This window comes from Cupressus sempervirens, chromosome 5, assembly GCF_028749045.1.
Source record: "Cupressus sempervirens isolate cs-2001-9-10 chromosome 5, ASM2874904v1, whole genome shotgun sequence".
Taxonomy (NCBI): domain Eukaryota; kingdom Viridiplantae; phylum Streptophyta; class Pinopsida; order Cupressales; family Cupressaceae; genus Cupressus; species Cupressus sempervirens.
The window spans coordinates 935,335,465-935,361,188 of NC_143122.1; the positions used below are offsets into that span (position 1 = coordinate 935,335,465).

At 35.5% G+C, this 25,724-nt stretch overlaps 1 protein-coding gene across 1 annotated transcript; it reads right to left on the minus strand.

Moving 5' to 3' along the window:
• Nucleotides 1–869: 869 nt before the first annotated feature.
• LOC149559021 (peroxidase 4-like) lies at nt 870–3,813 on the minus strand. Its single transcript, XM_089832977.1, has 4 exons — nt 3,481–3,813; nt 3,133–3,324; nt 2,122–2,287; nt 870–1,498 (listed from the first exon to the last, which is right to left on the minus strand). The coding sequence occupies exons 1-4, from the start codon at nt 3,703–3,705 to the stop codon at nt 1,098–1,100; spliced, it is 984 nt and encodes a 327-aa protein (XP_089689103.1). The 5' UTR covers nt 3,706–3,813; the 3' UTR covers nt 870–1,097.
• Between the last annotated feature and the right edge of the window lie 21,911 nt (nt 3,814–25,724).

Consider the following 25,724-nt stretch of genomic DNA (forward strand, 5'->3'; position numbering starts at 1 on the left):
TGTTTGCTGATTAGATCTACTTACACAAGAAAGTATAATTTGATTTTTAATATATATTTTATGGTATATTCTATTATGTTGATTTATTTTTATTTACCCTAATCTATGGTGTCAAATAACATAGAGATGTAGACCAAATTAGAATACAATACAAGCCTTAATGGAATTTTGATAGTGATTTCTAAATAGGAATCAATTTGTGTGTCAAAATAATCAAATCAAATATTGTAACTCTTTATTTATAATATAAATATAAAATAATATAAAATAATACAAAAGATATTTTTTATGGAATCTAATAATTATAGATATTTAAACTCTTCATCAAGTTATTTGTTCATTATATAATGAATTATCATATTAAACAGATGACTTAATCTCACATTATTAAAAATAAACACACAATCATAATAGTCAAGATAGATTACATTTTGTTAAATTCTTATTGTAAGAAAATCATGTTTAACTTATATCATAACTAATGAACAAAGCCTTAGCATTGCATAGTGATGGTATTCGAAATTAGGTTGATGATATTGAATCTTTTAAATAAAAGAACCTCCTATAAATATTACAATACTTTTATATTTTCTATTAAAGTATAACAATTTTGTAATCATAAATATTATAAAACTTCATCTAATTGTCTATTTATTAAAGTAATGTTATATCGAATAATTAACTTAATCACATATCCCTAAAACTAAACATAACATTATGCTAATTAAATAAAATAAATATCCCCAAATCCTTATTTATAACAAAATATATAATTAATACCATAACAAATAAACTTATAAAACCTTAACATTGCATATGATAATATATTCAAAAGTTTATACAATAATAGACCTTATATACAACAATAATAGCTTCTTTAACTATTCAATATTATAATACTTCTATAAAATATCTAACATTACAATACTCTCCAACAATACAATGCTTCTATATATATATATATTCCCTACCCACTTCATAGCTAATTTTAGATGCACAACCTTCATAGCTGTAGCAGCATACAACACTAAACATATGTCCATAAGCATGTAATTAAACAGTCATATTACCATATAAATCTTACTAGACCATTTCTCTCAATTAGGAAAACGGCAATTACGACGTATCTCTCCATCTTTGCCAAGCAAAGGCTGGATATTGCCCATCTTTACCATGGACACCTTGAAATTCTCAAAGAATGCTTCTTGATTTTCAGTGTAAAATCTAACCAGTGCTTGGGTGTTCCCCCCACTTGAATAAAGCACTTGGTCAGAATTCAGAATACCCTCACCAGACAGAAGGTTTTTGTAGTACTTATTGTCAAAAATGATAGGAGTCTTCACATCTAGATTAGCTACAGCATTGCTGTTGTTGGAAAACCCATTCAAGCAAAGCATCTGAAGAGATGAAAGCAATAGCTTTTCAAGTGTAGGATCTGGCTGATTCCGAAGTCTAGCAGTGAATGTGGCACATCTTGCCTTGCCTATTGTATGAGCTCCTGCAGATCATGAAACCATCCTATTATTATTAATGCAAAAACGTACTTCTTATTCAAAATTTATAAAAAAAATGTATCATGAAAAGAATGTAAAAATGAGTTAATGTGATGTCTCTCCATCCATTCATTCAATTTTTTATATTGAATCAAGAAGTGTTTGATAGAACAAATATTCATTGGACTTTTTTGTATATTTTTGGATTCAATTGTGTTGCTAATTTTTTTTTATCAAGATCACATTCTCTGATCTATCATCAGAATGAATAATTTCTGTATCATTCATTCTAATGATAAATCACTGAATGTGATCCGAAATGTCAATGCTAAAAAACAGCAACACAATTAAATCTAAAAACATAAAAAAGATCATCTATAGATTATAGAAATATATTTTCACTCATTCACTGAAGTTCTTGCCATGCACAACTAAAATATTCCTCTTTTTATGAGCTCATAAAATCTTAGATTATATGTTTATAAGTGAAATCGCATATGAATGCACTGATTTGGAATTCTTATGTTAGGAAAAGATGTACAAAACTTATGGTATTAGAAGTTTTCGGTATTGATTGTTCACTTCACAATAAAGTTCATGATATAATAGGAATATCTGTCATATATACCTGATAATGTAACCATATCTTCTTGAGTAAGGCCTACACTTTGAAACTTTTGAATGAGTGTTGGAACATTTGAAGTAGGAGCTGGTATGCTCGTATTTGCCAGTGCTTTGTTGGCTGTTCTGCTGTCCCTTCTTCCCAATCGCACTTGCCAGACTGGCCCTCCCGTCTGCCAAAGAAAAAGAAGAAAAGATGACCTCCTGACTATCAATAACAATTTTTAGTTTGTATATTGTCTTGTTGCCATGAGAATGATGACGTGTATTGTCTTATTGCCATGATACTGATGATGATGGAGACTTCTTAGATTCATAGCATAACGTTCAGAATTGATCGCTTTTCATACTAATCATAACAAAGGTCCAACATTAGGAGTGATTTCAAATGGTTAAAATCTACATTCAAAAGTAAAAGCTATTTCTGTCTGCCAGCTTTACATTTACAAGAAAAAAAACATGATTTGACTGGACTATATATACGATAGTAGAAACTTCTAAGAAGCACAACATAATGTTCTGAAGTGCGTTACTCTACAATCACTATCACTATGGACGGTTTAAACATCACTCACTAAGTTCGATTCTTAGATCAAAAGTGTTAAATAGTCAAAGTCGAATCACCATGATAAAATAAAGTAATGTACTGTAGTCCTTTCTTGCAAGATTCAACTTAGGATTCATCCATATCCAAAACCACAAGCATTTGTGAGGTCCAAGATTGCTTGGTTAATATTTTGGTTTAAAGAGTAGCTCTTAAGTCTTGTTCTAAATAGCAACTCTTAAGATTTGATTTATTTAGATGGCTGCACTAACAAGATTGAATAAAGCTAATATGATTTGAGAGATTCACCTAATAAAAATAAATGTTTTAAGCTTACCCATATAATATCTATCATCAGCACAGAAAGACATTCAATCAAGAGATGAGAAAGATATAACCCACTATGCATCATGCTCTATTCAAATCCACAAAGTCAAGACTTTTATGATTAAATAGCAATAGTAATATGATTACCAGAAGCACTGAATCTCTAGCTGCAATAGCAAGGATGTCAGCACATGAAACAATGCCAGGGCATGCAGATTCAAGCTCTGCTTTGATGGTATCTATCACTTCAAACCCCCGAAGGGAGTTTGCATTAGGAGCTGCAGTCTTCTCTCCTGTCAGAGTTGGTGTGTCATCTAACAATAATGAAGCATCACAACCCTACACATATTACACGTTCTACAGCATCAAAAAGATCTGTCTACCATTACAACAACCAATTATTAAAAACTCAAAACTAATTATTAATAACACAAGTAAACAATCTATTTTGTTAATGAAAAATCATTAAAAAAAAATTGGGCAAGGAATAATCACGTTAACAAAACAGTCATGAAAATGCAAACGAAGAAGAGAAGCGGCCATGCGAGGATCTTGAGCAACAGCTCTTTCCACCCCAGTAAAAACAATGGCTTCAACCTGTGGACAGTTGCATAGATAGTAATCAGGCTTCATGGATCCTGAATCACCTGCCTTGGCATTTCCCAATAAGCACACCGCCAACATTAGCACAAAACAGAATCTTACAGCAGCTCTACCCATTGTTCAAATTGAAAAAGAAAACCACTAAGATCTACAAATAGAACAAAGAGTTTCTTCACAATAATTCAATATGTAGTTGAATCAATCTATTCTAGCTATGAAACTTATGGATGGTGAGATCCAAGAGCTAGTATTTATACTATCAAAAATCACCCCAGGTGGCTTTGGATTTCGCTTAATGGGTGTAGAGTGGGACAAGAGCTGGCTCCCACACTTGTTGCCTGAACCAGTACAAAACTGAACAGATTATGAGATTTCATAATCTTTTGCAGCTTTAAAATAATTTATGTTTGATTGATTTGGTCTGGAAATCTTTTTGGTCAAGAACAGACTTTTGCTCTCAAATTTTAAGCAATTCGTACATGTTTACTATTGAGACAAAAATATGCATACATTTCTTAGACCATGTACATTAGATGGAATCCTGCTACATTGCAGAAAGGCTAAGTTGTTACCTTTCTTTGCCGGACTAATTCCATAGCTGCTACTAATGGAATGTTGTGCTTTGTTGAAATCTTGTGATGATCAAAAGGGAACATAGAAGAAAGATGGCACGGGGACTGCTAAAATTAAATGCAAACAAGAACCAGGTCAACTTTTGATTAGACATGCAGATTCCTTTCCTCATATACATAGAAAGTAACAACAATCAATTCCTCCCAATAGGTTTTTCCATTTGGGTTCCAAGCAAAACAATAGTTTATGTGTTTGATTCCTTAGATTTTTAGAATTAAGGGTGGAATTACATATCAAATAAGGATTCTGATAAATACCATTACGGTCAAATATTCTAGTGTTGCTAGTAATTTGTCTATAGCCTCTATAATAAAGAGCTTTTGAAAACAACAAAGATTTAATAAGGACAAGTGATCCCACGATTCAATTTTATGCAAAAGAAGAATTATTGGACCAACCAAATGCTATAGTAGGGCTTCTTAAAAGTAAATTTTTGGTTATGATATAGTTTTCAATGGCATAAATATTAATGTCGATTTCTGTATTAATTTTGATTCAATAGTATGATAATTGTTCTTTTAATGTTTGCACATATCTTATGGCATGAATTTGAAAAATTATAAATATTTAAGAAAGAATTAATTATATTTTTATAGAACAAGTTGAAGCTTCAAATAGTGTAATAATCTTAACACATCTCTTCCTAAACATTATAATACATTACACTTAGTTAAAACTGCAGTTATCACTTCTCCACACATGTGGGTTACATACTTTTATTCAAAACCACAGGTCCACAAGTTGGTCTACTCATTGCATATATAATTGATCAAAGAAGTTTTTCATATGTTAGATATGATTAAAATAAGGTACGTGTCCCACTTGCCAACATATTGTATTTAAATTTAGGGCATCTCATCCCCCTCTTATATTTCCTCCTCCATGTTAAGATTATATATATGTTTTTGTGAAATTAGTTGGGAAACTAAACGAAATGGAAACAATATGAACATAACTTAAATCAAAAGCAAAATGAAGATTGATTGCGCTTGATTATGCATTTGGTTTTAAGGCACATATATATCCTATCTTCCCCATAACTAACTTTCCACCTAAGCATGATTATATGCCAACATCCTCCCTTAGGCATAGCTTTACCCAGGAAAAAAATAGATCTCAGTATTAGATCTTAACATGATATCCAAGTATATTGTATCTCATAATGGAGATGTCAAGTTCTTATTGGTTATGGTAGGATAAGGTGACATTAATGTTTCAATCCTAAGCCATTCATATGTCTCCATGCTCCTAGGGAAGTGTTCCTTAGGACATATGAGAAAAATATTAAATATTTATACTTTATGACTATTAATAATTGTATTTTCAAGAGGGAAACATAAAGGGGTGATAAATATAAATCAATGTACACAATACATTATTTCCCATGTCCATACCAAGACATGAAGGGCCATACATAAGGAGAAGAGGTTCGGGAAGAGAAAAGCTCTCCATTTGGAGATCTGAAAAGCCATAAAAAGTTATGGAGCACTTGAAACATCTAAAGAATAAGTGACTTGGGTTTGGTGCCTAAGAGGAGTCACTTAAAGAGTTATCATTTTATTGTTTATTGGCTATTCATCATCCAAGACATGGGTTTTTGCAAGGAGTTTAAAGGACCTTGGTTTGGAAAAATGACAATGTGTTTCCCCTCCTATTCGAAGGCATAGTTGTTAACCATTAAGTGATCATAGTTTTTTTAAGGTTTTTGAGTAGTCCCAAGTTCATTGGAAAAGTGAAGTAAAGGGCTTTATTGTTGTAGTCTCTCTTTTGAAAATTAATACTATACTTGCCCTTGATCTTTTGTGGTGTTTTTATTTTTGAAAGGGTTTCTCCAATTAATCCAATCTCTATTGATATGATTAATTTTATATTTATGTTGACCATTACAATTTGGGATGTTCTTTTCATATTTTGTATTAGATTTGGTAAAATTTTGAGATATGTAATTGCATAAGAAAATTAATGTTGCAAATTTTCTTCAATGTGTTTTTGAATATTGATATCAAAGCTAATAGTTCTAATAAGGAGGATTCCTTTCTATTCAAATGTAAAAGGTTTTTCATTGTAGTGGGAGATTTTGTTGTGTGGTTTTGCAAACTTAAGATATGATTGAAAGCCATGTTTGAGATACTTCTTGCACATGTATATTGATAAAATCAATAATATTGGCAATGAGACGTGGAAACTGAAGATGAAAGATCTTTTATAAGAAAGAGATTAGTATTTTCTTGTCTTACATAAAAAGAGACCAAAGGACTATCTACTTTGGTTAGAAGAAATCAAACAAGTAGGCATGCAAAATCATTTAGTTGTGTCTTACTGATCTCATCCTGGGTAAGTGCACCAAGTTGTGGTGCCAAAAGGGGGGTATAAGTGGACACCTTTTTTCTGAAATCAACAATTTCTAAACTTCAACAAGAATTTGAAGATAGTTATGCTCAAAATTTTAAGATATGACAAAAACAAAAGTAGTATTCCTTTGAATCTAGTTTCTAAAGTACTAATTTTCTTTCAAAATGGTTTAGTTTTAGGTCCTCAAAAAAGGGGGCCACAGAAAGTGGTACTATTTATTCCAAAAGACCATAATGTAGTAAAAAGTATGGCCCCCCTAAAGTTTTAACTTTTTTTTTGAAATTATTTAATCACTCTAGTCAAAAGTTACTTAACACTATGTAGTTTATCCCAAATTTTTTGGGTAATTTTATAATGTGTATTTTTTAAATGAATTTTTTAACTAAACACATCCCAAAAATGTGAAATATCTGTGTGGTCCCCCTAGAAATGATTGAAAACTAATCTAAAATCAAAACTTCTTTTTTTCAAAGTGTGTAGAATGGCGTCTAGTTTCTAAAAAACTAAGTTGTTGCAAAATTCGATGAACGAGCTAAAATCTATAGCCCAATTAGTACAGGTTGGTTTTTGACAAAAAATGGACATACATTCAAAAGAAATTATAGATGAAAGGCTTGAAATAGTTCAAATTAAAAATAAATTATATGGTTATATAGCTAACATAGAGACCTACAATGTCATGTAACCTGATCTTATCGATAGTCAACCATGAGGAATCTTGAAGGAGAGCACACAAGAAAAATCAATCACTTTTTATATGTTTGTAGCAAAACACATCTCATACCAGTTTATGGACTCCAAACCTTTGGGTTGGATCTCCAAGGCAAAACCAAGCCTTAGGCTTGGTAGAATGCAAAGGTTTGAATAATGCAAGCATGCTACAACACACACATGTTATTTAAAGCTTTTTAAATTTGGGTCTCAATAGCACATGCGCGCTATAGTGCACATGCACTATTGAGACCTAAATAGTGCATAGAGAGGGAAGAAGAGATGCAAAGAAAGAGTGAGAGAGAGGGGGGGGATATGGCTCTGTGTGTGTGTGTGTGTGTGTGTGTGAGAGAGAGAGAGAGAGAGAGAGAGAGAGAGAGAGAGAGAGAGTAGGGGATGGGAGCGGGGAGAGAGTAGGGGATGGGAGAGAGTAAGTGAGAGAGAGTAGAGGTGGCAGAGAGAGTATGGGATCATGGGAGAGAGAGGAAGTGTGAGAGAGAGTAGGGGTGGCAAAGAGAGAGTACATGATGGGAGAGAGAGATTGAGAGTAGGGGATGGCAGAGAGAGGAAGTGTGAGAGATTGAGTAGGGGTGGCAGAGAGAGCATGGGATGGGAGGAAGAGATTAAGAGTAGGGGATGGGAAAGAGAGGAAGTACGAGAGAGTGAGTAGGGGTGGCAAAGAGAGTACAGGATGGGAGAGAGAGATTGAGAGTAGGGGATGATAGAGAGAGAGTAGGCAGTGGGAGAGGGAGTGAGAGAGGGAGAGAGAGGAGGATGGGAGTGTGTGTGAGAAAGAGTAGGGCATGGGAGAGAGTGTGAGACAGAGTAGGGCTGGTAGAGAGAGAAAGTAGGGGATGGGAGAGAGAGTAGAGAGGGAGAGAGTGAGAGACATAGGTAGTAGGCGGTGGAAGAGGGAGTGGGAGAGGGAGAGAGAGGGGGATGGGAGTGTGTGTGAGAGATCTAGAGAGTAGGGAATGGGAGAGGAGAGAGAGAGGGGGGATGAGAGTGTGTGGTTGTTTGAAAGAGAGAGAGTAGGAGATGGAGAGGGGGAAGAGAGAGAGTAGGGGATGGAAGAGAGAGTAGGTGGTGGGAGAGGGAGTGGGAGAGGGAGAGTGAGTGAGAGATAGAGTAGGAGATGTGAGAGGAAAGAGAGAGGGGGGATGAGTGTGTGTGTGTATGAAAGAGAGAGAGTAGGGGATGAGAGAGGGGAGAGAGAGATAGAGAGAGAGTGGGGATAGGAGAGGGAGTGGGAGAGGGAGAGAGAGGGGGATGGGAGTATGTGTAAGAAAGAGAGTAGGGGATGGGAGAGAGTCTGAGAGTGTGAGAGAGAGGAGGGGTGGCAGAGAGAGTAGGGGATGGTAGAGAGATACTGAGAGTAGGGGACGGGAGAGAGAGAGAGAGTAGAGAGGGAGAGAGTGAGAGAGAGAGATAGTAGGTGGTGGGAGAGGGAGTGGGAGGGAGAGAGGGGGGGGATGGGAGTGTGTGGGTGTGTGAAAGATAGAGAGTAGGGGATGGGGGAGAGAGAGTGGGAGAGGGAGAGAGAGGGGGACGGGAATGTGTGTAAGAGAGAGAGTAGGGGATGGGAGAGAGTGTGAGAGTGTGAGAGAGAGTATGGGTGGCAGAGAGAGCTCATATGGGATGGGAGAGAGAGAGATACTAGGGAGTGGGAGAGGGAGTGGGAGAGGGGGAGAGAGAGGGGGGATGGGACTATGTGTAAGAGATCTAGAGAGTAGGGGATGAGGGAGAGAGTGTAGGTAGTGGGAGATGGAGTGGGAGAGGGAGAGGGGGGAATGGGAATGTGTGTAAGAGAGAGAGTAGGGGATGGGAGAGAGTGTGAGAGAGAGTAGGGGTGGCAGAGAGAGTATAGGTGGGAGAGAGAGAGTGAGAGTAGGGGATGGGAGAGAGTGTGAGAGAGAGTAAGGGATGGGAGAGAGTGTGAGAGAGATTTTTGAATGGGAGAGAAAGTAAGAGTAGGGGGATGGGAGAGAGAGAGTAGAGAGGGAGAGAGAGAGAGTGAGAGAGATAGTAGGCGATGGGAGAGGGAGTGGGAGAGGGGGAGAGAGAGGGGGATGGGAGTGTGTGTGAGAGATCTAGAGAGTAGGGGATGGGAGAGGAGAGAGAAAGGGGGGATGATAGTGTGTACTTGTGAAAGTGAGAGTTTAGGGGATGGGAGAGGGAAGAGAGTGAGTAGCCTGAGAGAGAAAGAGAGAGTAGTAAATGGGGGAGAGAGAGTAGGTGGTGGGAGAGGGAATGGGAGAGGGAGAGAGAGGGGGGATGTGAGTGTGTGTAAGAGAGAGAGTAGGGGATGGGAGAGAGTCTAAGAGAGTGAGAGTAGGGGATGAGAGAGAGTGTGAGAGTGAGAGTGAGAGTAGGGGATGGGGGAGAGAGTAGAGAGGGTGAGAGAGAGAGATAGTAGGAAACGGAAGAGGGAGTGGGAGAGGCAGAGAGCGAGGGAGGATGGGAGTGTGTGTGAGAGATCTAGAGAGTAGGGTATGGGAGAGGATAGAGAGAGTGAGAGAGAGTAGGGGATGGGAGACCCGAGAGAGAGAGAGAGAGAGAGAGAGAGAGAGAGAGAGAGAGAGAGAGAGAGAGAGAGAGTAGGTGGTGGGAGAGTGAGTAGGAGAGGGAGAGTGAGAGAGAGTAGGGGATAGGAGAGAAAGTAGGTAGTGGGAGAGGGGGAGAGAGGGGGGATGGGAGTGTGTGAGAGAGAGTAGGGGATGGGAGAGGAGAGAGAGTAGGGAGAGAGAGAGTAGGGGATGGGAGAGGGGAGAGAGAGTAGCCTGAGAGGGAGGGGGATGGGAGTGTGTGAGAAAGGGAGAGTAGGGGATGGGAGAGGAGAGTAGGGAGTGGGAGAGGGAGAGAGAGAGAGTAGGGGATGGAAGAGGAGAGAGAGCGAGAGAGAGTAGGGGATGGGAGAGGATAGAGAGTGAGAGAGTAGGAGATGGGAGAGGAGAGAGAGAGAGAGAGAGAGTAGGGGATGGGAGAGGATAGAGAGTGAGAGAGTAGGGGATGGGAGAGAGAGACTAAGAGAGAGTAGGTGATGGGAGAGGGAGTAGATGAGGGAGAGTGAGAGAGAGATTAGGGGATGGAAGAGGAGAGAGATCGAGAGAGAGTAGGGGATGGGGGATGGTGGGATAGGGAGAGATGTGTTTTGACATAAATGCACCAAAAACCATTGCTATCCCTTTTGATCCATATTTTGCTTTTTGTCTATTGTACATTCTATTGTTCCAATAGAAAACACAGGTTTCAAGCTGTTGGAAATTAGAAAACACTATTTGAAGACTTTTTGAAGCTAGCAAACACCAAATTCAATCACTAGATATGCTATTTGAAGGCTTTTTGAATATTATTTCTATAGAAAAGGTTAGTGCAATCCTTTTAAAATATTGTTTGTTGATATATAGAGACAAATTTGATTATAATTTGACATGTTGTTTAATATATAGTGAATTCATTGAAATTTGTATGTGAATGAAATGTTATTTCAAAATGGTTAGAGATTTGGCAAGTTGTTTGATATATATTGTGTATTCATTGAAATAATTGTAATTTTTATATGTATTTGAGTGATTTTTAATTTACAAATTGTAAGATATTTAGATGTTTGAATAATTTGACATGTAGAAATCATCATCATGCCAAGGAAGAAACCAAAAACTCAAGCAAATGAAGATCAGGAGAGAAATTTGGCAATTAAAAGAGATAAAATGAAACTACTATCTGAACAAAGAAAATTGCAAAGCAATAATGAATAATTGACTTTCAAAGAGGATCAAGAACTATCGATACAAAGAAACAAAGAGGAAGAATTGGAAAGACAAAGATAATGAATGAGATTGTTACGCTCAAGAAGATAATTGAATTGTGAAGCTACACCATCTTCCAATGTTGGACTCATATCATCCTCTCATGTTGAAGAGACATTAATTTGTAGATCTGACGATGTACACACTCCATCATGTCATGTTGAAGGCACAATATCAACATATCAAGTAGGTGATATTCCATCTTTTGCATCTTATTACCAAGACACATCATCTTCAGTTCAAAGTATGCAATACACTCAACCTTATGTTGATGTTCAAAATGTTGAGGGAATGGAAGAGATTATAACACCTTCTAAAATTCATTTTAGAAGACCAAAATATTTGATTGATATTGATACTAACATTTTGAAATCAATTCTTGACAAGATTAGCAAGCGTACTTGTTGAAAAAAAGTTAATCGTATGTGGAGATTATTTTTTGAAGAATTAAATATTATAGGTCAATGCCAATTATTTGTTTAAATGATGCGGAATTTGAAATTTAGGCCTATCATGAAGATTCTTGGGCTAAGAATGATGGATGATTCAAATGAAAAAAAATATTATAAAGAATCTAATGAGTGCTTATGACAATGTGGGTTCTAAATCACTCACCAAAGATAGTAATATCACAAGACAAGTACTTACATCGACAATAGTAAGTACCCAAATGAAAAAATCTCGACTCATGAGAAAGACAAACAAAAAATTTAAAATTAGTAGAGGTACTCTAAGGAGAGCCATGCTAAGGCATGAGAGATTGAAAGATCCAACAAAGAATGAGTTATGGACATTTAGTGGTAGACTACTATGAAAGGATAAAGAAATTAGTGAAGCTTTGAAATTATTGATCGAATCTTTTTGAAAAAATAACACACATGTTTCCCCTAATCAAAGAGATGTTGTAAGGAGGATTGGTAGCCAAAATTGCGACCCACATGTGAAACATTTTTTGAACTCAACTCAGACACAATTTTTTGCAAAATTTATTAGTATGTATCCTCTAATTTGAATAAGTCAAAGATTTTTTGAGATGGGTAAAACTTTTTATGTGAAGATAAATCACACACACACACAACTTGTTATTGTATGATACATATTGAATTTTCTAACCATTTTGATAATTTAAGGCATATATGTGAGTTTTTGCATTCTAAGTTTGTTTTGCAGGATTGTGACATGAATGAGCCACCAAGATCTTCAAGGGAATTCATATCCAACATTTTATGTGAAATAGGGGACAACCAACAATTTTACAAGACATCATGCTTGGATGTTACATGCTTATTTTGTGGTTCTTTGCAACTTTTATTAACTTGTCAACATATGGATAGTACACATGCAAGTAGAAATGAAATAGTAGATTACAAAAAATTAAAGATAGTGACATATGCTCTAAAAGATGGGAAACAGGGTAAAAGATGTGATTTAGTCATTGAAAAGATTCTAGTGTATGAGTTCATGAAGATTTTTCATGAAAAGATTATTTATGAGTATGTAAGGCATACACATAGAGCTTGATGGCTAGATTTGCAATTCAAGTTGTGCAAGGATATGTTTCCACTAGATACCATTGTTTTAGTTGTAGACTTCGTAGAGAACTACACACTACAATCACAAAATGAGGTGCAAGAAAAGTATTATACTTCTCAATAGGTTTCCATATTTGTTCACATAACATTCATGCATTTACCTATAAGTATAGAGGATGACAGGAAGATTTTGAGGGAGTACCATTTTTACATTAGTGATGATCAATCACATTCTATGAAGTTTGTACATGGTTGTTTTCAACTATTTTATGGAGATTTGGCTAACAGGGGCATAACATATTGTCAACAAATTATTTGGTCAGACAATTGTACATCTCAATTCAAGAATGCACGTATATTCTATTGTTTGAGTAGGATGCACAAGTTGTGTAGAATTCAATATATGTGAAATTTCACAGAGGCTAGTCATGGAAAGGGAGAGCACGATGGTGCAGGCACATGCATCAAAAAAGTCTTAGCTCATGAAGAACTAAAGTACAAAGATGAAGAAATATTGATAGATGCAAAATCTACTATCCAGTGGTGTACCGCTATAGTGGGTCCAGGTAAGGAAGGCGAGTCTACAGTTCATAGATTTTTTTGGTTGATAGATAATACTAACATTGCACCATATGAGGATTGTTGCACACTAATAGAATCTAGTGAGTTGAACTCTTTTAGAAGCTCTGATGCAGGTTCATGGAGTATCCACATAGAAAAATAAGCATGCTATTGTCCATCATGTGCAGAAGAAAATTGGGATGACTGTGAGTCAACTAAATGGGTGTACAAATGGGATATATGGGTTTTGGACCCAATTGACACCTATCACCCCCCACAAGCACTAGAAATGGTAGAGATGGATTTGTGTATTGACTTTAACCTCTTGTCTAATTTAGTGTAACCTAGTAATATATTTATATATCTTTGTAATTTCAATATGTAACTTTATGACTTAAGTATTTTCTAAATTAATGACCACATTTTGTACATTTGTCACTACATGCCATGTCTTTGTTGTTATTGCACCTAAAGACAATGAAGAAGGGACATATTATTATTTGTGTCATTGTGTCCAAGCCAAACAAAAATTGGATCACTTGGTTATACATGGTGAAGGTTTAGAGTACCATATTAGTGCAGTGGTTGTAACCGACAGATGACTTAGATGATATTCTATGAAGAACCCTAACTTGTGGTTATTCAAGGATTGGAAAACAAAGAGGAAGATTCTTCATTATTTAAACCTTGTTGTCGCATCAAATGTTCACTTGATAAAATATGGTGAAAATTCACATAATGAGATTCTTTGGAAAGTTCGCGAGTTAGAACACGAGGCAATACTTGAGACATTAAAATGTAGAGAAGATCCAATTGTTTCATTAGATTGAATAGAGAGAGGAGAGAGAGAAAGAGTGATCAATTGGATCCAGATATAATGTTGCAAGCTCTCCCCCAAGACTGTCCACATGACAAGGTGGGTATTGTTATTATGTCTAAGTGATGAGATAAGTTTAAATAACATAATTTATGTTTAGATTTGTTTAGAATCTAGATACATTATTTGAATTTATATTAGATTCTTTAATATGACCCATTTTCAAATTAGTCATTTGAATAAGTGAAAGTTTAGAATTTGTTGTTTGGATCAAAATGTAATGAAAGAACATGAAAATTGTTAGAATGTGAATTCTTTGTGATATAAAGTCATGATTGTGTGCATGTAATGAGAAACTTCAAACTAGCGAAAGCAAGGATACAATGGGAGAAGTTTCCAAGACTCATTAAGCTATTCAGTAAGCAACTTGATCATTGCTAGAAGTTCAAACAAATAATTCTTTGCATTTGGAACATTGTTACCAATAATGATATTATGACTAACATGCTTTTATCTTTTATTTGTTTTGTCATCTATAATTATTTTAGATAAACTCCAAAACAAATTTATGTCCAAATCATAAACTTATAAAACCCATCTTATAATTTTTTTAGATGTTGTCTATTTGGAAGCATTAAGACCAAATTGTATTATCTTTGGTTCACTCCTAGTCAGAAGGTTAAATTTTTCAGCATATGTATGGGTTCGGGGGTCAAATCTTTTAATGATGACCATATGTTGTTATGTTTGTTTGCTCTTAGTCTCAAGATTGCAAGGTTGTGATTGTGTGGAATAATCCACACCCTTAAGGATAATCAAAGGTGGTTCATCAATGTTTGATTTGTAGCCTTCCTTTTCCCCTTTAGACCTATTCATGTTTATGTTCTCACAAGTTGGCTCAATCATATGTAGTTGATCTTTGCATCCTATTTTTCTTCCTAGAACTTTCTTCTTGTTCATGTTTGGGTACCTGGGTTCATTGAAAACCTTATGATCAGTATTAGTCATGAGTCCATTCACCCCAACTTTCTTATCATCAATGAGATCTTGAAAGAGGTATTTAAGTTTCATATAATTTGATGCAGAGTGTAACAATGGAAGCGTAACCTTAAGACCCAACCCCAAAACCAACACCCAAGATATTCAAAGGATTGAACAATTGGTTTGTTTCACTTCAACAAGTGTATACCTCTAAAAGGTTCCTCTATGAGGGTTTTAATACTCACCATACACAAGTATGACACAAATTTTTTTCACCCAAATCAAGCCTTTAAGGACAAGTTCCCTTAATTTGGGTAAAATAGAGATTTTATGGTTCAAGGCCTCACAACTTCCAACTAAGTCTAGAAACTACTTAGTTGCAACCCAACTAAGAAAAATCCACCACTAGTTGCACTCCCAACAACCAACAAGCTTATAAATTTTATTACTTTCGAAAGGAAAAGGATAAAAACTTCAAACCACTACCAAAAACTTTCAAACACTTAGCATCAACTTTCATATTAGAAAGGTCATCATCCACCCCTTATTCTTTTGTACTGTACTTGCAAAATGTCAAAAAATTGCATTAAAACAGGTATATTTTATTGATTTGAAAGTACGTTTACAATTAGATCTTCCCTCTTTCTATTTTCAAGTGTCTCAAGCCTAAATAGGTTGTTTCCAACTTTTCCACTCAACCATTAAATGGTTTGAGCCGTTGGGACTCCTAAACCAAAAAGTTGCTTAGAAAATTGTAAAAGTAGCTGACAACTTTTAAGCAACTTTTGTCGCTATAGCAAGAAATATTGCATTTAAACTTGATTAACATTAAAAAAACTTTTTAGGCTTCCAAACCCCTAAGAAACACCTAAAAAAATATGAAATGACTAACATATCATCCATTAGGACCAAATTATGCCCAAGGTTTATAAACACACCAAGGGGTCTTGTGTCCTTAACAAAATGGATGGGTCATAGGGATTGTCCTTATTCCTATCATAGATGCAATAGTGATTGTCATTCCAAAATTTAGGCTTAACCTTGTGTTCATAAGGTTTATAGTTATATGGTAGTGTAATGATCTTATTCGATATCAAAGTATTCAACACTAGTTCAAGTGAGTCTCCTAAAGGTGTACATGTGTGCTTAGATTTGGAAACCCATGATGGTTTACCTCTAATAGAGTCATTAGATTTGTTTGAGTCCATATTCAAGTGGAGAAGCATATCTTTTTGTAGTTTGAATGTCATTGGTCATTGGTCAAGTTGATCACATTAGGCTCCTTCCTCAATTCTTCCATTTGTTTCATAACAATTTCTAAAAGTGAAGGTTCCTCCTTTTGAATCAAGTTGTCAAAATTGAGGTTGTGTGGAAATTTTACTCCTTGAGAGAATAAGTACATGAAGCATTTATCTTTTTCTTGATCCAAGTTCAATTTTATGAGCTTTTATTAATATTTATCTTGTTGAAATTGTGAGATATCTTCCTTAGTGATTTCTGAATCTGGATCATTATTTTGTGAACTATGTTTAGTATGCTTTGACCTTTGGGGTGAAAGTGAAAAATGTCTAAAAATTTAATTGGTAAATCCTTGAGAAAATTGTCATACTTCTTCCATATAGCCTTAGGTCACTTTCTTTGGTGAATCTTATATCTAGTTCTAACTGGCATGAAAGAAGATACAATAATTCAATAGGATAACTATAATAGACTTGATTTTCAAATTAGGTTAATAATATTTCCACCTTTCCAAAGTGATGATGTAAAAAGAGAAAAAATGTATAAAATGTTGTCCTCTTGCATAAAATACTGTCCTCTTAATTTTTTTCCACATTTTTTCATAATATCAAGAAAATAAACTAAATATTAGGATACCCATTTCACTTCTCTATAACATATCAAAAGATGAGATATGGTTGTTTTGGACCACGTCTCTACTGTTACACTATGAGCCACTTTTTAGACATAAAAATCCCTACATTTACAAAGGAACTATACGAAATAATTATCTCCCAACCATACAACTTGATAAAGTATCTTAATATGATCCGAAAGTGAGGATTATTCAATTAGATTGAACCCATCAACTCTCTATATGTGTTTTTTATGAAACCCTCACCAAACAAGGCAAAAAACTAGGGCCTCTTCAAATCTAACCAATAAATCACTTCCAAGACCTGTTAGTTGATCCTACACCATGTTTATGATGATTAATTTATCTTTTTTACATAAAACCATGGCCTCCTTTAGGCAGATCTCTTGCTGCTATACCTATGGCATCAAATTTAATGTATTTTCATGCACCCAAGCACTCCAAACTTGTCCAGTTGGATAATCATTGCTGTACGTCACCAAAACACATATATAGGTGTCATCCTAGTTTTTAATTAGGAAAAATGTTGCAAAATGATGTAATAAGACCCAAGATGTAAGGTCAATTAGACTCTGGGTGCCATTATAAGGTAGAGTGCCAAATTGAACGAAGGGGTAAAAAAATGAGCAATATAAGTAATTTTTCAAGGAAAAAAGGATTTTTATGTTTCTTATAAGGTTATAAAGGTCCTTAGGGTCATTAGGTTAAGTCTTAGGCATCTAGGAGTTAATATGTCAAAAATTGCAAAAAATTGTAAAAGTTGTCAAAGCAAAATTACAAAAATGTTGATAGCTTTGCAAGAGTTTGGAAATTGGTGAAGGGCTAAGAATTTGGAAATAAATTATTTTAGTATTTTTGAACCTTTTCCAAGTCATAGAAGTGGAATCAACTGAAAAATATAAAAATTGCACTTTTTATGCAAAGTTGCATTGTTGAAAGTTGTAAAAGTTTCTCAAATTTGCAACTTTGTGAAAAAAGGGTCATGGAATCAAATTGTCTATTTTGTTAGCTCTAGGTGTCTAGGTAAACCTAGCCCCAAGCTCCTCCTATCCCGTTGAGCACTTGAATTTTCTCAATCATGCCAAACTAAAACGTCCCTAAGGGTCACTAAATGCAATAGGGTAGCAATTTTTGACAGGGCATATCTCAGAGCTCGTGCGAGGTATAGATGCAATTTTAGGTCCTATAGGACCATGTTGTGGAGACCTATGATAATCTCTCTCACTTTTTTGAGATCTTATTCCATTTTGATTTTGCAACGCTACCTTGGGTGATGCTGAAACTTGTAGTGTTGGCCAGTACAAAGTTGCTAACTACCAAATTTCTCTCACCTTTCATCGTGGGATCAAACTGTCTATTCTATTAGCTCTAAGTGGCTAGGTAAATATTAGCTCTAAGCTCATCCCATCTCGTTGAGCACTTGAACATTCTTGAGCACGCTGAACCAAAACATCCCTAAGGGTCACTAAATGCCATACGGTAGCAATCTTTAATGGGGCATATCTCAAAGCTTGTGTGAGGTATGGATGTGATTCTAGTTCCTATAGGACCATGTTATCGAGACCTATAATAACCTCTCTCACTTTTTGGAGATCTTACTCTATTTTGATTTTTTGATACCATCTTGGGTGATGTTGAAACTTGTAGTGTTGGCCAGTACAAAGTTGCCAACTGTCAAATCTCTCTCACCTTTCATTGTGGGATTGAACTATCTATTCTGTTAGCTCTAGGTGTTGGTTAAACCCTATCCCCAAACTCATCCCATCCCATTAAGCATTTAAACATTCTTGGGTACGCTAAACTGAAACATCCCTAAGGGTCACTAAATGCCATAAGGCAGCAATATTTGATGGGGCATATCTCAGAGCTTGTTTGAGCTATGGATGCGATTCCAGTTCCTATAGGACCATGTTGCAGAGACTTACAATAATCTCTCTCACTTTTTGAAGATCTTACTTCATTTTGATTTTGCGATGCCATCTTAGGTGATGCTAAAACTTGTAATGTTGGCTAGTACAAAGTTTCCAACTACTAAATCTCTCTCACCTTTTGTCATGGGATCGAACTCTCTATTCCATTAGCTTCGACTAGCTAGGTAAACCCTATCCCCAAGATCATCCTATCCTATTGAGCACTTGAACATTCTTGGGCACACCGAACCAAAACATCCCTAAGGGTCACTAAATGCCATAGGGCATCGCTCTTTGATAGGGCATATCTCAGAACTCGTGCAAGGTATGGATGTGATTCTAGTTCATATAGGACCATGTTGTAGAGATCTATAATAATCGCTCTTTCCTTTTAGAGATCTTACTACATTTTGATTTTGCAATGCCATCTTGGGTGATGCTAAAATTTATAGTGTTGGCCAGTACAAAGTTGCTAACTGCCAAATCTCTCTCACCTTTCATCATGAGATTGAACTGTTTATTCTGTTAGCTCCAAGTGGTTGGGTAAACCTTATCCCCAAGATATTCTCATCCCATCGAGTGTTTGAACGTTCTTGGGCATGCTGAACCAAAACATCCCTAAGGGTCACTAAATGCCATATGGCAATGATCTTTGATGGGGCATATCTCAAAGTTTGTGTGAGGTATGGATGCAATTCTAATTCCTATAGGACCATGTTGTGGAGACCTATAATAATATCTCTCACTTTTTGGAGATCTTACTTCATTTTAATTTTGTGACACCATCTTATGTGATGCTGAAACTTGTAGTGTTGGCCAGTAACAAGTTGCCATCTACCAAATCTCTCTCACCTTTCGTCATGGGATCAAACTGTGTATTATATTAGCTTTGGGTAGCTGGGTAAACCTTATTCTCAAGCTTTTCCTATCTTGTTGAGCTCTCAAAAATTCTTGGGCACATCGAATTGAAACATCCCTAAGGGTCACTAAATGCCATAGGGCAACAATCTTTCATGAGGCATATCTCAGAGCTTGTGCAAGCTATGGATATGATTCTAGTTCTTATAAGACCATTTTGTGGAGACCTACAATAATCTCTCTCTCTTTTTGGAGATCTTACTCCATTTTAATTTTGCAATGCTATCTCGGGTGATGCTGAAACTTGTAGTGTTGGCTAGTACAAAGTTGCCAACTACCAAATCTCTCTCGCCTTTCGTCGTGGAATTGAACTGTCTATTTTGTTAGCTCTGGGTGGTCAAGTAAACCCTATCTTCAAGCTCATCCCATCTTTTTGAGTGCTCAAACATTATCAAGCACACTAAACTGAAATGTACCTATGGGTCACTAAATTCCATTAGGTAGCGATCTTTGATGAGGAATATCTCAGAGCTCATGCAAGGTATGGATGTGATTCCAATTCTCATAGGACCATGTTATAGAGACCTACAATAAAATCTCTCAATTTTTGGAGATCTTACTCCATTTTGATTTTGTGATGCCATCTCAAGTGATGCTAAAACTTGTAGTGTTGGCCAATACAAAGTTGCCAACTGCCAAATCTCTCTCACCTTTTGTCGTGGGATCGAACTGTCTATTCTACTAGCTCTGGGTGGCTAGGTAAACCCTATCCCCAAGCTTTTCCCATCCCATTAAGCACTCAAACATTCTTGGGCACATCGAACCAAAATTTCCCTAAGGGTCACTAAATGCCATAGGGAAGTGATCTTTGATGGGGCATATCTCAGAGCTCGTACGAGGTATGGATGCAATTCTAGTTCATATAGGATTGTGTTGTAGAGACCTACAATAACCTCATTCACTTTTTGAAGATTTTATTTTATTTTAAATTTGTGATGCCATCTCGAGTGATATTGAAACTTGTAGTGTTGGCTCGTACAAAGTTTCCAACTGCTAAATCTCTCTTGCCTTTCATCATGAGATCAAATTGTCTATTTCATTAGCTCTAAGTGGCTAGGTAAACACTAGCTCCAACCTTGTTTCATCCTGTTGAGCACTCAAACGTTCTTAGGAATGCCGAACTGAAATATCCCTAAGAAAGATAATGACACATTAAGGGGCTTACAAGAGTTCATAAGTTTCTATTTATCTCCCCCAAATTGACAATATCATGGAAAAAACATGGTGTGATGTGTAGAAGGAGAAGATTCTAAAGGGGTCATAACTTTTCCTCCTTGTCATAACTCATGATCTTAAGGGTTTATTAGAGGTAGGCTTAATATGTCACATATTCTAATGTGCCATAGGTTTATAAGATTGTGTCAAAAATATCAATGGAATGATAGAGATCACTATTTTGCATCATTATGAGGATTTCTCAAGGATCTTTTTTTTAAATTTTTAAAGAGGGGTAAATGCTTTGACCTGGAGCTATGAACTAGTGAGGCCACAAATGGGGGACCTCATCCCCATTAGATTTGAACCTTGATGGCAAGGGTAACAACTCAACAACTTAACCATCACAACATGCAACTATTTTCTCTCAAGGATCTTATCTTATGTAATGTAATATTTGTGAATAGCAAAGAATACATTCACTACCTCTTGCATTATCATTCAAAAATACCAATCACATTAACATGCTCCTAAATGATAGATTTGTAAACTATGATGTTTTTTAGTTCATTGTCTTATATTGAATAATGGTTTGTATCCTTTAAAGAAGTGTGCTTTTGATAGTTGTGGGTACATGTGACTCTCACCAATGTATGATAGTTTCATGAGAGGCAATAAAAAAGATGTCAAAGTAAATAGATATATAAACTACGAAAGTATATTTTAGAATGACAATAAGTGAATAGACTCTACACAATGCATTGAGGATAGTTTTCCAAAGAGAGAGCCAAGAAACTCATATGATATATGCAATAAAGAGTAGATAATGGTAAATAAATATTAAAGTAGAGACCATTTTTTGAATATGATAGGGAATGACTATGGAAGGTGTTACATTCCAAGTAATGATTGGTTGGGATGTACATCATAGACTAAGGGAGATGATATTCATGAAGGGTTTTAGATAAAAGGCTACTATAATTGTCAAAACAACCTTAATGATAATCAATGCATAAGGTAAAGGCATTATGAAGGAATGAGATCAAAGGAAAATATTCAAGGCAACAATAGTGAGTGTGATGAATAACTTTTTAAACCTTTATAGTAGTATAACTATAAACATCTCTAGAAAAACTCTTAAATCTTTATCAAAATGATAATTTCCATGAAAATAATTACATGGTATTAAAATTAATATTCGTGTTCATTTCTAGGGCTTTGTGGCAGGGTTAAAGAATGTGGAATCATTTCCTATGTAGATGGAATAAATAAAAGAATGTCAAGTGGCAAAGTATGATCATGACAATCTTTAAAATCATTTTGACTTTTCTTTCAACTAAGCACAATCATAGTGCTCGATCCAAACAAGTGAAAAAGTACATGTGAGGAGCCTATGTAGTAGTTATGTGCAAATGGAATAGAGGTGTCCAATTGAGATCAATGATTGATTAAAGTATAATGAAAAACCTCTTAAAAGCTAGTTTACTACTATATCACATATATTATATTCATATGGTAAAAAGCATGGAGAACCTTTATGGTAGCGGTATATAAGAACTAATTTAATGGAGTTGTAAAGTTGTCAGTTGTTCATAAAAGGTTAACCATGAAGGAACAATCATAGTTCTAAAGCTATGAAGAGGAGCTCCAAATGCCTTTTAGGTGGTGGTAGGTTGGTCGTTTGAGGAAACTTATAATCTACTCCTATTTTTTCAATGTTGAACTCTAGTAGAATAAATTTACAAGTTTCACCTAACATGAACTGAGAATTCAATAAAAGCTTTCGAATATTTTTGCATACATGTTAGTGCACTAGTGATATATGGTGATTTTGAGGCTACACTATATCAATATATTACTATATTGTTATGATGAATGGCGATCTAATGAATAAGAACCTAACAAATCTAGAGGTCCAAAGATGTGTAATTGTCATAGCATTAAGGATAAGACATTGAAATAGTGAGGTTTTCCCTTTGGAGAATGTGACAGTTATAGCATTATGGCAATAATAGTGTTAAAGAAGATGACAATAGGTGCTCCAAAATTCATGACCTAAATTAGCAAAGGGATTCCAAAAGATGCCAAAACAATGAAGTTCATGGCTGTCTTGTTGGTGACGTGAAAGATGATTTGTATAGTAGACATAGCATAAAATTCAAGAAGTTAAAGAACAAAAAGGTTTAGGAAAGTAGTTTGTCACAAATGAATATGGGACATGCATCCCATTATCTTAAAGCATTGGCATAATACACTTTTAAGGATTTTAATGCCATGAAAGTGGAGCCTTAAGTGAGGAGACATGGATTGAATGAGGTCAAGCAATAGATATATGAAAGCTCTCTATAATAGTTAAAAAACATTAGATACTTGTAGCCTTTATATTCACCATGCATTAGTTATAGTTTGTGACCAAGTTTTGAAAGGTTTTGTAAATTTCTTCAAAGATACCCATCTGCTGCCAGTTATGGAGTTGTTTATCATGAAAGTGCTACAAGTCTTCTCTCCACCATGGAAATTCTATGGTCTTCTAGATTTCAAGGCTATAGAACCTAATGTATTATATTATGCAAGCAAAGGCCCAAAAAGTGAGTGCAAAGAATTCTTTGACCAAGCCCTAGGTGAGGTAGGTAATGCTCGGCTAAGGACTATCAATAAAGAAAGAGCTCTCGAGAGAAAAGCTTGAAGAATGAGAACTTTCCTTTATGAGGGATTGAAGAGGGGTATGAGGAGGTTCTAACTTGTGGAGGAGGAGTCTTGATGAAGTGTGGAAGGTGTCTTCAAAGTGGGGATAGTAGGCAGCCATGAAAACCCTACCAAACCCTCAATTTTTCTATTTTTGTTGTACTACCTATATGCACCTTGAGACCCTAAAAATCCTTGAGCATGGTTCCTATGTATCAATTTTTCTTAAGGCTAGAGGTGTTGAAACTCTAAGACAAAGGAGCTATTGTCCCTAGAAATCTAGGTGGAGGCCTAATTAGGGGCTCTCCTTGTAGCCCTTTTGTGAAGAAATCTTGAAATCGGGTACAAAGCCATTGTTGTTATCCATTCAAGCATAGTAAAAGTGTTATAATAACACCTTGAGACATCATGGAATCCTTGGTTAGACTAGGGAGTGCTATGGTACCCTAGTAGACCTATAAAAACTTTAGAGGGATACTATTCCTAGAAGAGTAAGGGAGTGATGCTACAAGTTTGGATTAGTTAACCTAGTGAGCAGGTTGGGCAAGGTCAGGGGATGTTCTAAGTAGCAAGAGATCCTATAGACCACATAGGTGTACAAAAAACACCAAGATCCACATATAATATACAAGGTTACATGGGGACAAGGGTACTTAGGGTACTTAGGGTACGGGTATGGGTATAGGTAGGGGTACAACTATTTTTTATAATAGGGGACGATGGTACTTGGGTATGTCAAACTTTATTTTTAATTATACTTTTATATTTTTAGAAAACCTAAATTTATGAGTCATGACAATGATTTTTCAAATCAAGAACAGTGATAAAGTTTGCAAATGATGTAGTGCCTCTCCCATTTGACTTTTGTAAGTTATCTTGATGGATGCAACCTTGTTGATCTTTTGTTGTGATGGGTCATGATTGTGACCATGAGTGGTCTACACCATTGAGGTGATTGGATTTATGTTTCTGTATTAGTTGCTTTGATTATGCTGTGACTAATTTATGAGATTATGATTTGATTTATGGTTCACTGAGGTTTGTGCCAGTGCTTACTAGGATCAATGTGGTATCATGAGGTTGTTCTGTGATTACCTTGAGATGTGTGCAGAGATTGCACTATATACTTTTTACCATGCTACACTAGACTAGGTTCCTATAGTAGTGATTAGTCATGTTTGTCACTATGTTTGCTTATGTGTTTTAAGTGCCTTTTTGTTGATTATTTAATCAATCATTATTTAATTTTTAAGTAATTAGAAATGGCTTGTCCATGTTGGATTATTTGGTTATGTGCTGTGGACATTTACCTTGTTATATTTCTAATTACAGAGATATTTGTTACTCATGTTATGTTTGCATTTGAGATGACCCAAGGGTTAGATGTTATACTTTGATTTTAGTATCATAGATTTTAGACTACTATGTTGTTTAGTTGATCATATTGCATGACGATGCCATTTTGAGATGATAGTGTGTCTTATGATGATATCTGGTTATCTGGTATTTGGACATACCTCTGATTATGTTAGGTGATAGATTTAATGCTATGGTTATTTACTTCATTCCTTCATTGTTATGCTTTATGCGAATGTGAGTGATGTAAATAGATTATTTTAATATAATTAAATAAATGGCTAAATTAGGTGATTTAATGCATTTATTACTTTGGCTATGTTATTATATGCAATTGTACTTGATCGTGTTGTTTAGTATGCAAGATTTATATCCCTGGCAGTGACACATGGAGTAAGTGATTCAACCTTTCATATTTTACCAATGTCGTTCATGTATGGTTGACGTATCCTTATTTTAAATGTTTAAATTAAACCTTTTGATGATTATTAAATCCAAACTCATTTGCATTATGTGATTAGACCAGTGAGCATGTCTGTGCATTTAGAGTTTCGCATTGTCGCGAAAGTTGTTAAGGAAATTTATGTGTTTTTGGGTTTTTGGGCTTTTTAATTGATTTATTTTAATTTCTAGCTTTGTCATAGATGAATTCCTATTTATAGGAATAACTTGTTTTCATTTGGATCGATTCGGGGTTTAACTAGGTTGGCTAGTTATTTGCCTATTTGATTATTCACTCAAAAAGTGAATAAGTATCCAAAAAGGAATTTAATTCCACACTTCTCACTTTTGAATTAGAAAGTTTGAGAGTAAAACCCAAAATTCTCTTCATGAGGATTTACT

Coding starts and splice junctions, on each gene's coding strand:
- LOC149559021 (XM_089832977.1), bottom strand. CDS start 3,705: ATGGGTAGAGCTGCTGTAAGATTCTGTTTTGTGCTAATGTTGGCGGTG. Junction 3,325..3,480: donor TTCATGACTGTTTTGTTAAC/GTGATTATTCCT, acceptor TAATATGTGTAG/GGTTGTGATGCTTCATTATT. Junction 1,499..2,121: donor AGATATGGTTACATTATCAG/GTATATATGACA, acceptor CATGATCTGCAG/GAGCTCATACAATAGGCAAG.